At 34.2% G+C, this 14425-nt stretch overlaps 1 protein-coding gene across 1 annotated transcript in view; it reads left to right on the top strand.

Moving 5' to 3' along the window:
• DPH6 (diphthamine biosynthesis 6) overlaps nucleotides 1–14425 on the top strand; it is a 215350-nt gene that overhangs the window by 56774 nt on the left and 144151 nt on the right. The window contains exons 5-6 of the mRNA XM_009320992.1: nucleotides 4425–4486; nucleotides 11980–12074. Of these exons, the coding sequence (XP_009319267.1) occupies nucleotides 4425–4486; nucleotides 11980–12074 (157 nt within the window). The remainder of the gene's footprint in view (nucleotides 1–4424; nucleotides 4487–11979; nucleotides 12075–14425) is intronic.

Raw genomic sequence — 14425 nt, forward strand, 5'->3', positions numbered from 1 at the left:
CTGCACAGTAAACCTGCTTTACCAGCTGATACTGTTGTGTATGGGCTTTTCCTGTGCTGTTAGAAACATACTGTTTGATTCTGTATTGTTTAAAGAATAGTGCTTGATCCTGCTTCATGAAACTCAGTGATTTTGTATTGTTGACTTAGAAAGAAAAAGAAAAAAAAGACACATTTGAAGTAGTGGATTTTACTTTCAAAAATAGTCCTATTTTCTCTGTTCCAATTCTAAGATGGATGGTTGCGTCTATCCTTTATACTCTTGCTTTCTCTTCGTGTTTCTATACCTTAAAGGTCCCATCACCTCCTTGTTAACCCTGTTTTCTTCCTGAAAAAGAAATGGAAGAGAGAGAGAAGGAGACTAGTTTTGGTTCCCGAAAACTTAGTCTTTCATTGTCTCTTTTCTTATTTAAAGTTCTAAATAATTCTGCTTTTGGTGAGCAGCTGATTAGTATCTTTCCAGAAACCTTATTGTGCATTATACTGCCCTCCATCATTGGAAGTTAAGTCTCGGCAGTTACTAATCTCAACAATACTTCTCAAGAAGTCAGGAAAAAGAAGGGAACTTTAAGTTGCTGTAACTTTAAAACAAGTTCCAATTTTTTCTCCAAAAGTCTATGTTAATTCTATGTATATGAAATTTCAAGAAGATTGATAATAGATAGCTATTTTGGATATTTGTTTTTAACCTTATTTTATGGAAGAAGTTAGAGAGGAAAAAGATGTACTTTTTGAATGGTAAAGTTAGTTAGTCAGGAAAGGACAGAGGTTTTTCCCTATATTATCAAAAGATAATGGTTAACTCATACTTTATTAATATGTGTGTGTGGTAGTGATTCTTTTATGATGTATTGATGTATTATGGGTTAAAGTTTGGTTCAGTGTAGCTTTCAGAAGAACTTTATGTACCACCATTTCTTAAAACCAATAATTATGATTTATTTTTGTTTATTCAGCATTTTACTAAGAGGTGAAAACAGAATTGTTTTATATTAAAAGACTTTCTTAAAAATCAAGACTATTTTAAAATTCTAAACATATAAAACGTGTTATTGTTAGTAAGATGAGGCTTTAGAATGTGGATTTTATTAGCTGAATGTAATGCCATGAAAATGGAACTTGATTTTTCTAATGGTCTTGATAAATGTAAGTAATATCAGGTAGTTACCCCTCAGGTGAGGGCTTTATGCTACACTAATACATGTGTACAAAGTGAACCATTTAAAATACAGTTCTTTTGCGTAACTTAACACTAGTAAAATGCCTTTTAGTAATGTTCTTTGGTACATTTTTTTCACTACAGAACAAAGCCCTGAATTTCTGCCCCAGTCTTTTGACATTGCTACAGTTCTCTACAGCACTTGGCTTCTGGCTGTGCATAAGAGGCCTCTGCAACCATTGTTGATGTCTGCAGGAAGGAGTTCTGCTCCTGTCAGTGGATTTACCAGGAATTACAGATGGAGTAGAAGTTATTTTGAAGTGATTATACCGCTTGTGCTATCACATACTGATTTTACAGTAAAACTAGGCCACAAAACTGGAGATGAGAGCACAATTTGTTTTACTGAGCACTGTTAAAAACAGCATTATCAAATTTTTCGAGATGTTTCTGCCACTGGTCTATCTCAAAGAAATAAAGCCCCACTTGCTCTCATGACAGCACGTAATAAATTGATGGATGTAGTTCAGTTGGGGAGTTAAAAATGGATTGAAAATAATGGGGCATAACATTCTAGGGTTAACATTTATTCATAGATGATGCAATTAAATAAAACAGGCATTAACTTCAAGGTCAGTCAGTAAAGTAATAAAAGTGAATATTTTAATTGAATTGTAATTGCTTCCCATTGATACATGCAAGTTAAGTAAAATAGATGTCAGTGCTGCAAATTATAGTTCCCTTCCTAATTAATTTCTTAATTCTACATACAGTCATCCAGGCCCCGGACCTTGTTGTTGGTTTATCCACCCATCCAGCTTTCTTCACATCTAGTTTCATGGAGGAAAAGTCTGGAGGATGTGGTTAAATGGAATGCACTAAGAATTTACAATACATTGTTTTTCTTTTTAGTCTAAGTAATTTTAAGAATCTGAATCAATCTACTCCTTTGTTTAAAGAAAAACATACCAAATAGAAGTATAGAATTATATTAACTGTTCTGTAAGTATGGATATAGACACTTGATTATACTGATAGTAGCAGCAGATGTACAGCTTCATCTATACATGCGCACCATTAGAGATTTGAGATGTAGATTACTGGTTCTGCAAATTACGGGTTACATTGGTTCTTGATGCCTTTAGCAGACGGTCTGTATTCGCTCACAATACAAACGTATTGGAAACTAAAGGAAATAATATTTTTCAAAAGAAAGACAAACTATCCAAAAATAGAATTCTACTGAGAAGCAGAAAGGGTACATTGCACTTTCCCAGATTTTCATGTAGGTGTGGGATATTACTGAAGAGTTTACCCGTAGTGTATATGTAGGCAATTTATTTGTGTTTTGTATATGATTTGTATGAAAGTTTCTTTTAAATTATTGTTTTGTGTTCATTAGGGGGCAGAACAGTAGATATATCCTTCTTAATATCAAAGAGAAGTTGTGAAAGAAATAATATGTTAGTGTGTCTGGTTCTGACAACTTTTTCCCTTCTCACATGTTTGTAATGTATCCCTTGGTTTAAATTTAAGGGAAACCAATTTGTTTTTATCAAGGAAAGGGGTTGCTTTCCTTAGAAAAGTAATTATGTTAACAAAGAATGTTATTGTAAATGTGTGAAATGAGTACTGTAATATGGTACTCGTTATTATTCATTTATTTTAAGAGAAAATGCTTGTTTAGCCTAATACCTATCCCTAAGCTGGTGTAAGCTGGAAGACATCACCAGAATCATTGAAATGAAATAATTTTGAAATATCTTAATTTTCACAAACATAAATTATCATTATCTTATATCTAGCAACACACATTTTTAGTCTGTTAATAAAGAGCTATAAATCAATACTAAAAAAGAATGGTGGGGGGGGAAACCTCAGTCCTCTTTCACTTTAATTATTAAGCAGTTTTTAAAGTGTCCCCTAGATAAGGAATTTTTAATGTGCTTTAATGAAATATTTAAAAACTTTATTAATGCTTTGAGATCTCATTCACTCTAACTTGTTTTAGTTTCACAGGAATTTAAATATACCAAGACCATCATTGTAAAAATTAAAAGGCATATCAGCTATTTGAACTCAGCAATGACTTTATATAATAGTATACCATACATTTCTATAACAGCTTTCATCATCAATGATCTAAAGTGCTTTGCAAGGTACATACTTCAGAAATTGCTTCTAAATGGAGTCATTCTGGTGGCAGCTCTTTAATGATACCCATTATTGTATAAAGCAGTAGAGTAGGAAAAAATAGACAAGTATTACGATCAGTACAAAAAAACCCCAAACCACAGTAATTAAGAGTAGTAAAAAATGTGATCACTTAAAATTTTCCATTGTTCCTTCACTTTCAGAAGACATCATTTTGTTTTTTCTTATTTACTTTGTATGTTAAGACCTTTTGACCACTTAGTCTGAAATTCAGCTAGGATATTTATTTGATTGAAAAAGATGCCAGCTCTTGAAACAGTTGTTCCTGGTGTTTTTTATCCCAGTACTGATTTCTACCAATTATTTGATTTATTCCTGAGAAATGACCATTTAACAGCCATGAGTTGGCAAAACTCGTAAAGTCAAGAAGCTGAAACAGGAACACAGAGGGGCAAGTTAAAGCAATTATCAAATGTTAATAGGACTTACTTTTTACCAAGAAAAATAAATCATAATGTAGACATCATACAGAATATTTTGTGGTGGATCAAAAGCTACAACATTCAAGACATTCTGTAAGTCTGAGTTTTCATTATAACTCCATCCTTTTTAATTCTTACCTTTTTTCTGTGGGTCACGCACACACAGAATGTGATTTAGCAAAAAGGTTTTTATTATGGAAAACAGTCTATGTCCCTTCCAGTAATTTGCAGGAACTATAAAAAAATTAATTTGTATTTTAACTTAATAGGTATCTACAAAGGTAATTTCTGATTCAGAGGTAATTTCTGTGTAGTATTTTTATTACCATGGACCTGCATGTTTACTTCACTGGTTAGTGAAGTGTCTAAGAAAGGAAAACAACAGCTTTTCCAGTTGACACTCAGTGAAAAGGTAATTGGCCTTATTTTTCCACAAACATGGAAACCAGTTGCCCAGAGGGGATAAGAGAAAATTCTGACTAAGTGAGTTTTCTTTAGGATAGAAATTATTTTAGATACAGTGAGACTAGTTTCTAATGGAGACATGCTATATTTAAAAAAATAAAAAAGCCTTTCATGATGTCATAACAGTACTTTATAGAAAATATTTTTACACTTTTTTTTTTCCAGGTTTAGATCCAGATAAGCATCTAGGAAAAACTCTGGATCAAATGGAGCCTTATCTTCTGGAGGTGGGTATTACTTAAAGGATACTCACACAGGTAAAGTTGCAATTAAAAAGTAACATAGGCAGAAATTCAGTAAAATTAACTTAATCAAAAATTACTTAGTTAGTTTCAGAAATTAGGTGCTAACCCAAGGCTTATCTTTGTACATAGAATATAAGCCTCTCATATGCACTTTCAATATGAAAAACATTCTTTCTGGAGGTAGTTCACAAATGGTGCCAGTGCCTTTAAAACAAACTAAAGGCGAGAAACCTCAGTATTAAGGGAACACTAACTCGTATGTCAATATGATAAAGCTAAATAATTGCATGCAAGTTAGAGACTTTCACAGCAAGGAATGGTAGTGGCAAAATCATAGGTGATGCAAAACTTCCCCACAGATATCCCCTTCTGAAGGTTTCCTACCGTTTTTTACGCAGTCACTGCATACAGTAGGGCCTTTCAAAAATGGAGTAAGACGTTTATTCCAGAGGATGTACTTAATTCTGTGCAAAGGGTCAGGTAGTCCTCAAAGCAGGAAAATGCTTGTAGGCAGAGCTAATAGATTTATTTAAAGAAAAATTACTTAACTGGGAAAAAAAAAAAAGAGACCAGATTTTGTACATGAGTCGTCTTTGAATTTGAGGTAGAAGCATCAAACATCAAGCTAAGTACAGTTTATCAGCTCTGAAAGTGTGTTTACATATATTGCCTGTGACAAAGCCAATTTACCACAGTTCCTTGTCCTCGAGCCTCTTAAAAACCCACAATTATTTGCGTGTTCGGCTATTAAGAGAGTCTTGCTGTAACTTTTATCAGTTTAAGCTGTCTAAATTTGTGCAAAATGATCTCCTAAAAATATTTTGTTGTTAATCTAGGTAGTTACTGTTCAGCCTGGCTTCGTAAGCAGTTTTTCTGGAACAATTAAGGGCATGAAAAACTTGCAGAAGAGAAAGAAAAAGTAATCAGAATTTGTTAGGAATTTTAAAAATCTCTTTTGCTGATGAAAGATATCTTGAGCTTAACTTCATTTTGTTAGTCATTTACATGGCTGGAGAGAAGACAATAGGTAATTGGTACTTGGCAAAGCTGAAGAGGAAGAATGAAGGTCTACAACATTCAAATAGTCTTACTTGAAGAGATTGTTGTTGGCCTGTTCTTAGCTTGAAGTTTGTTGCTCCTGCTTCAGAGCTGGAGAATTTGCCCAGAAACCTTCCCCCCTGCCATATAAACTAGTTGATGTAGAAATCCCCTTCATTATCTCTTTTTGTAAGTCTTGCTTCACTTACATCATCGTATCATCTCAACTACAGCAATGATTCAAGAATACCAGGGGGTGGGAGGGAGAGGTGTTTTCTCCTGCTCCAGAAGAAGGGAAGGAAGGGAAGTAGGGAAATAAATATCTTCCTAAATACTTGTAGTATAGGTAAAAAAGTAGTGGCAGAGATATACAGTAGGAGTACACAAAAATAAGTATACATTAACTATATATAAAATATTTGTTCATATTGTGTCATTAGCAGGTGTTTTATTTCATGGGGTGATGATAAAGGTAGACTTAAAAGAGTAAATAAGGTAGACTTCAAAAAGGAAATCTAGGGATATCAGTAAAATCCAAGAATAGTTAGAAGAGGGAGTGGATTTATCCTTTCTGAAAAGTACAGATTGGATTTCTACAGGAAAAGGAAGGAAGAGGGAATGGGATCACCACTTCAAGCATCAGTGAGCTTTTGGATTAGGTAACACAATCTAGTGGAACACTGAGCTAACTTTGAATTGGAAGCTGTATTAACATGGCTGTTTGGCTCAGCTAATAAGCTACTGAGAACCAGAGTCTGCAAGTTTCAGTTCATCACTTGTGAACATGGTTAGACTGCTCCCAGGAGCTTGACTGCTAAGTTGGCATTGCACTGCATGAACATGCCGGACTGGAGTCTTCGTTGCACTCCACTTTTGTGTCGTAGGCCTGCTCTGACACTGGTATGCTGTATAGTGCAAGAGAGTAACATTACTGTGGAAAAGCAGTTTTACTGACATGTGAAGTCATGTTCTGCATGTACTGTAGAAATGGCTACTGATTGATAAATTCCCAGAAAGGTTGTTTGGAAGGTCTTTGGGGTCATGAGTAAATAATACATAGTTTAAGAGTACAATAAACATTTAAGTGCTCCTCTCCCAGTTTGTTGCTGCAGATCACTTAAGCAACGTTTCTGTTTGTCAGAGGTGTTTCTTTAGAATCTTAGTAAGTGACAGCTAAGGAAGGATAAAACTTTGTAATCATGAAACAATGAACAATTTACTGTGGAACAGATTTAACAGAAGCATCAACTATTGTAATATCAATTCTATACTGGTCAGTCACATTTGGATGAATTAATATTTATGTGGGACTAGTTAAAAAAGCCAAAAGGAGAAAAGTGCAGCCCTTGCGTTCACAGAAAGCTTCTGTTATCAAAATTCAGGTTGCAGCTTCAGTGGGGCTGCAGATGAGTAGCTACTCACCTCAGTTGAATCAGTAGTCTTGACTTTCTTTAAAACCGTAGCAGCAAGTGTTGCAATTTTAGTTATGTTAATAGGGTATAATTAAAATAAGGCTTAAGAGGTATTCTCTATTTGATTTCACCATCATTCATTTTAAAAAGAAAATAATAAACTAAGAAATCCAAAAGTACCTGGTATTTTGGGGAATTCAGTGTGTACTTCCTGATGTTTGATGGCTGAAGTGAAGTGATTGTTACTTACTTGGTTTCACTGAAATTCTTACTGTCATGGTTTAACACTTCTCGAAACCACATTTGCAGGTTTTATCTTTTATTGATACAACAATAAACAGCAATGACTGCATAGCTTAAGGTGTAGAACTAGTAGGGCATTCTGACCCAGCTTGGAACTGGTTGTCAGGCCGTTGTAGGGGAGACTGCACAGCTGATTATTTGTTCATGTAGCTGTTTCTTGTGCATATGCATGCTGTGAAAGTCAAAGTCAGTACAAATAAATTGTTTTTACTGGATACTTAGTTGGCTTGAAGGCCCAATAAAACCAAACCATTAACTATAAGATGAAAAGAAATGCTTAGGTTTATGATGTGAAAAATACTCTTTTGGAAACCAATGAAGTCTTCAGCATCAGAAGTCCTGTTAGACAGAATGTGAGAGCAAGGAGTTCACAGTTTTCAGTAAGGAGGAGAGATAAAATTTAATATTCTGACCATACCAAAGCAAACACCATAATAAATTAATTTTTAACATTGCACATCCCCAAAACTACCACAGCATTATATGCTCTTGTATCTCTGATTTGTGTTGTATTATCTGACCAGTAATTTCAGATTTCACAACAAATTTCTTGGAATTTGTTGTTCTTGTTGTTTTTTGCTAATTTATGCTTTTTCCTGTTCTTGTGGGATTCTCTTTTGGGTTCTTTATTGACATCTAATGTTACTTTACATAGTTGTTTATTCAGCTAGGTGCAGGGTTTTTCATTACACATTTTCCCTAGTGCGGTGTGCAAGTTTGTGAGAATTTTTGCAGTACTGTTTAAAATGAATTAAATAGTGTTCTACATGTTCTTCAGTTTTGTTGAAAAACCAGTTTATATCTTCATAAGTTCAGTGCCCAGAAAAAATGCCAGTGTTGAATATAAGAGGATCTTTGATATTGAACCACAACATGTATGACATGTTGAGTCATTTGGGATTCGTAGGGAATCTCCTGCTTTACATTTTAGCGTGTATTCACAAAGTTCAACTTCTCTGATACCACGTATCAGGAACTAGGACTTACTTCTTTTTATACTAAAAGTTTACCTTAAGGAACAGGCAATAAAATCAAAATCAACTTATATTACTATAATGTGCCTATTATAATTTGTCCTTTGGACATACAAGAAATAAGCATGAAGTAATAATTTTCTTCTTAGAAAAAATCTCTTGTTGAGGCATTATAAGAGGCATGTAAATGTTAATTGGAAAAAAACCCAAACAAACAAACCAACCAACCCACAACCCAGCCCTCATTTCATCCACTGAATTATTAAACTTTGGAAAAATATATTGTCACCTAAATTTTCAGTCTTCTGATTTACTTTAGTTTATGTGTACAATAGAAATGATACTAATTACTGACATAAAGGTGAGGTGGTTTAGCTGCTGTAGCCGCAGAAAAATGGCGGAGTATTGAGTGGGAAAAACTTTGATTTAATTTTGCAATTTTTTTCTGACTTTACATACAGAAGGTTGAACTTATGAGTACAGTGATGATCTGCAACCCATACTTTTAGCAGGGGTGAATTTTACCGGCTCAGGACATTGGCATTGTGGCAAGGAAAGTTCTTGAATTATTGCTTTTTTCCTAAATGACAGGTCTTTGATTAATTATTGATGAATGCTTGCTACATAATTGCTAAATTATTAAATTGCTCTCATGTCCCACTGTTTTCTATATACCAGAAGCCCTAGCTTTTTACACTAAAGTATTTGTTGGCAACTTGCCAAATCTCAGGGGCTGCTCGCATTTTCCTTAGAATTTATTAATAGAAAGGTAAATGCATATTATGGTTATATTTGTCTGTACTTCTGTCTCTGCTAATAGATAATAAGAAAATGTTTAGTCATATGTATGCTTGCCGTAGAAGTTGATGAGTACTTCTTGACGTAAAGAGTGTTTCTGTAATTATAGAGGATTTACTAAGTGTTACAATTTCTGTCTGGGAACAAAGTCTTCACTTGAAATAGGAAGCACTTGAATTCATATCTTTTATCTTTGATTACTAAATTTAAATGAGAAAGTCAGCTTTAATCCTTGTGTTTCATTCCCAAGGTAGGAAGAGACTGTTCTTCGGTTAATGTTTGGGCTGATCGTTTATATACCTTGTATCTGATTGTGTATTTGAGTTAAGGTTAATTTTGTGTAGTCTAGAAGATGTTTTCTTCGTATATTTCTTTTGGATTTTGAATTGGACTTGCATTTTTAGTTAAGTGTAATTTGTAAATTTGCTGTTTTCTGGCTCATCTGAACTAGAAGGCAGATTTAGCAATCATAGAATTTAGATTAGCATCTAAGCTGTTGTATTGTTATGAATGTAACATCCACCTTGCAAAACAAAATAATTGGTCTTCAAAAAATGTTAATATTCCAAATGACTAAAAGGCAAAGTTCTGATGTCATTGATGACATTTTAAAAATATCGCTGACTTTGTTAAATGAACATTAAGAACCTGTTCTATGAGCTGCTGAATATCGTCAGTTCCTGTTGACATTAGTGGGAACTGAAAATCCTTTATCACCTTGTATAATTGGTGTCAAGAATGATCTTGAAGCCAGTGACACTGAAAATGAGGATTTCCCACAACAAAGATAGGAAATAGTCTCACATCTTTTGAGTATTCAATGTTAATTGCCAGTAATTATTCTAGGCACTGAGGTTTACAAGCAGAGCTACCAATTTTGAAAGTGACTTGTGAACAGTCACTCCTTGTATTCACTGTGGAAAGGTTACAGTTAGAAAGATCTTTCTGTTTTTCTCTCTTTCATTTTTTTAATAGTTTTGTTTAGGGTTTTTTGCAGTGGAAGGTACAATGAGAGGAAGAATAAAAGGTTTTGACTAACTGTTTTGTAGGTTGTCCATTCTTGTTGCATCAAAATTAATTATTCTTGATGTATTTGTCCTATAGAAACCTTGTTGCCGTTGTTGACAGATGGAGTTCTCTTTTATGTCAGGAGTGTAATCTTTTAATGAGCACTTGATTAAAGGTTTTCTTCATGCTCCTTCTCCTTAAAAGAAAATGTGAAAGGAAAAATGAAAAACACCTCTCATAACAAGACATTGAAAAATTATTTAATACGTGTTCCAAAAGACATTTAGGTTTTACACCACCACACAACTAAACGGTCACATAGAGCATTACCAAGGTATTGTTTTCTCAGAGCATTTATACTTTTCTCCAAAATAAAGGCTGAAGAGGATTCAGGCCTTTTGTTTAACTAACAGAATTTTCAATTTAAAATGTGGTCTTCAATTTTATGAAAACATTCAAGTTCCGTGTATTTAATTTCTTCTTTCACACCTAATTTTGATTTTTTTTTTTTTAAGCTAAGATGATGGCTGAAGTTGTAAACACTCTGAAGTTTTAAAATAAAAAACTTTCAAAGAGTACTGTAAAGTAACATAAACTATACATTCAGCTTCAACAATAAAAATACAGTATCATTTGAATATGTCAAATAGACTTGCTACACAAATATTCTGGTAATCATATAAAAAATTGAACCTACAATGGATAAATAACCCAGTCTCATGCTTGCCTAAAAATAGACAAACAACAGATTTGGAATTATTTTCTAGCCCCCAGACAGACTTTTTCTAACCATCTCCTACATGTTGTGAAGAACTGCATTGCTACTTTGACTGCAGAAGCATCATGGGTGGGCATCTGTTCCTCTAAAGAAAAGCATAAGGGGGTTAAATAAATATACCCATTAGTAACATTGGTGTTTGCAATGGGGCTGAGGACTGCAGTTCAGCTTCTCGTGAACTGAATGAGTTGAAGCAGAATGTTAATGCTTGCTTAGTGTGGAAAAAAACTGGACAGGACTTTGCTTGAAGCAGTTAGTGCTGGGACACTTTAGAAGATGATATAATCTGCTGATGAGGAGATTAATTTCTCCTGCAGAAAAAGGGAGGGTGTCCCCATGGTCAGGCACGGTACAGATGCTTGATTACTACCTATCAGTACAGTACATTAATACAGAATTACAGTGAACTGTTCAGCAGTTGTGTGCTCCTTACTCCAGCAAAAGAACTTTGGTTCCTGCTCCACAGCTGCTCATTTATAAAGCAGAGAATAATTAAGATAGTCATGTCTCTATTTTGAATGTATTGGTTTATGTAGGTTTATGTGTTTTAGTGGGATATCCAGAGCTTCAGGAATATTCATAAATGTATATGTTGATTTAGAAAGTATATTCAGCACAATTTATAAAGGAAACAGCGTGTTGCTACCTCTTTAGATCTTGTTGTAGCTTTTTGACTTAGAAAACTCTCATTGGTTCTATTTGTTAGAATTTTTTTGAAGAATGGTTATTTACCAAAATATAGAATGCAGTTGAATCTGTGGCCAAAAATTGTGTTCATTGTATACTTCTATGTGAAGTGTTACTTCTTGTGTTGATTTACAGTACAAGTTTCTCACAGAAGTGAACTATCTATGCTAAAGAAAGATAGATGAATACGGGAGACTGAACAACCTTTCATAGCCACTGAGGAAGAAGGACTAGGAATTCATTTGTTTATCTGAATGTTACAGTGCCAGTTCTACTTAAAATACAACACATTGGTAATTTTTAGATCATTGTAATATGAATATGGAGAAGTCAAGAACCCTCTGTATGATATTTGGGTTTTTTCAGCCTTGTAATGGGTAGTCTTTTAGAAAGTGCACACTGAAATTTTCAGCAAAATATATTTAATAGACTGCTTTAATGTAATACTTATGTATTTTAATTTCCCTTTTGTGTTAGCTTTCTGAGAAATATGGAGTCCATGTTTGCGGAGAAGGTGGAGAATATGAAACATTCACTCTGGACTGCCCTCTATTTAAGAAGAAAATAGTTGTGTAAGGAACAGTTTCTTCCATTTCCTTATATTAAAGCAATGGGAACATATTCACATTTAGCTTGAGGCAACTTTTGTTGGCAGAGGTAAAACATGTCCTCTAAGTCCACAAACACTCACTTTGTTTAACACTGGCAAAGTCCTCTGAAAACCTAAATCAATACCTGACAAGACGAGGCCTTCATAGAGGGCTATAAACTTTTTAGACATTTGCACTTTCGTTTACTTGCTGATTATGGCCTGCAGTAAAACTGGTACCTACACACTGACACTTTTATCCTTTCATGAAGTGCGAATTGCCTGTAATATTTATCTTTCATTACAGCTACATTTGATAAACTGCCACATCAGTAGCCTGTGGGTTCCATTAACTCTGTGTGTGTGTGTTTTAAGTTTAGCAGCTTAGAATGATAACGATAAACATTTTTCTTCAATTATTAGAGGATATTTTAAATACAAACTTTGCATGAATCCATCTCATTTACACTGAGTAGTTTATTCCTTTGACATAAATTGCTAAAATCTGTGTAGTGGGATATGGAAAATATTTGTGTCTTGATGCAAGTTTCTTATTAGTCTGTTAAATAGCTAAGCCTGCTTGCTTTGAGTGAGATGTTTTGACTGCTGTTCCTTTTCTTAGCTGAGTAAACAGACCAGTAATCATATATTGGTGATACGCAGTCATCTTAGGGAAGGTCGAGATTATGGAGCATATAGATATGATTAAGGCTTTCATTTTTCTGTAAGACTGGGATCTGTTCGTATAAGAAACAGAAAACCAAGAGCTGTTAACTGTTTTCATTGCATGGCATTTGAGAGAAGAGCAGTAGACAAACTGGTGAAAGGGATAGCAGCTGCTCTGGCAGATACCTGCTGATTGACTGGAAGACAGGGTCCTCTAGAGTGAACTAAAAAACTAGATAATGTGAGTCTGGAGATACCTCCATGCAAGAAAGCTATGGAATTCTTTAATAAGAAGAAGATTCAGAAAGTAACAATGTAGAATCTTTAAACTGGATTTAAGTTCATGGATGGAATTACGAATGTATGGGCCAGGAAGTGAGACTCTTGGAGAAGATTCTCTGAGGGGAACCGGGTGCTAGGTAGAAGCTGTAGGTTGTGAGCCAACCTGCTGACTCGTAGGAGTGGCAAAGTTAAGCAGGAAGTTAGAATAAAATGTGTATGATGCATGGGTACATCTTACTACAAATAAACTTGGGGACAAAGGACAAAAGTCCCCAATATGCCCTCAGATAGAATCAGTTTGGTCTCTTCTAGCAAAAAGGAAAACATTGTGAAATCATTACTAGAGCACGATTCATTTTTGCATTTAAAGTTTGATATGATTTCTATTAAACTGACAAATTCTTATCAATTCCAGTAGGTGTCAGAGGCAGAATTTGTGAAACTTTGTCATTTAGTGTAATACTACCCTTTACCAGACAAATGTGGCCTATTCAGCGTTTATATTGCAACACTTGCAACAAAAAGTATACTTGGATAGCTAGATTTTAACTGAGAGATTAAATGTGCTTGTATCAGTTTTTGCACTTAAATGTGTTTGGCTTATTATTTACATTCTTTCTATTTATTTTGAGGCTTCGTATGTTACAGATTAAATCTGGAAATTCATTGGAATTGGATGCATAATTTCCCAGTGCTCCTTTTCAAGCTCTCTTGGCATAGGTACAACAGATTGGAGAAAACTATGTCAAATCTCATGAGAAATTCTTGGTTGGTGTAGTGTGGAGAGGTTTTTGGTTTTGTTTTGTTGGGTTTTTTTTGCATAGAATTTGAGGAACACTTTTAGGAAAGTACATTGTGCCCTTGGTTTGGGATCAACGAAATACCAGTTTAAGTAGGAATATCTTATAATATATTCTAAATGTATTTCTGGCTATCAGTGATTTAATGACCATTCAAACAACTAGGAAAAGCTAAAACAGAGGTGGTCTGGCTGAGTTGTCTTTATTTCTATTGGCAACACTCCAAATAATAATAAAAGTTAACAATAAATGCACAAAAAAATACAGGAAAAGACAAATATATAAATCAGTGGGTATTTAATAAGAAATGTATGGCACAGCAGACTGTTAAACAGTTACTCAACTAGTTCTAAATATACATTTCCGTAATGGAAACTGAATAGCTACATTGGCATTGTGTGTCTCTGGCTTGATTAGCCCTGCTTAGCTCTTACATTATTCATGTCATAAAGACATGCCTTTTGAGGGGCCATTCATGTGAAATCTATTACTTTATGAACTAAAGAAAAATATTTTGTAGTTTCTTTGTCATTAAATAAGTTACAAGTTTATTTATTTTGTGCTTTTCATTCTTGCTGTTCATATA

This window comes from Pygoscelis adeliae, unplaced genomic scaffold, assembly GCF_000699105.1.
Source record: "Pygoscelis adeliae isolate BGI_AS28 unplaced genomic scaffold, ASM69910v1 Scaffold3, whole genome shotgun sequence".
NCBI classification, from domain to species: domain Eukaryota; kingdom Metazoa; phylum Chordata; class Aves; order Sphenisciformes; family Spheniscidae; genus Pygoscelis; species Pygoscelis adeliae.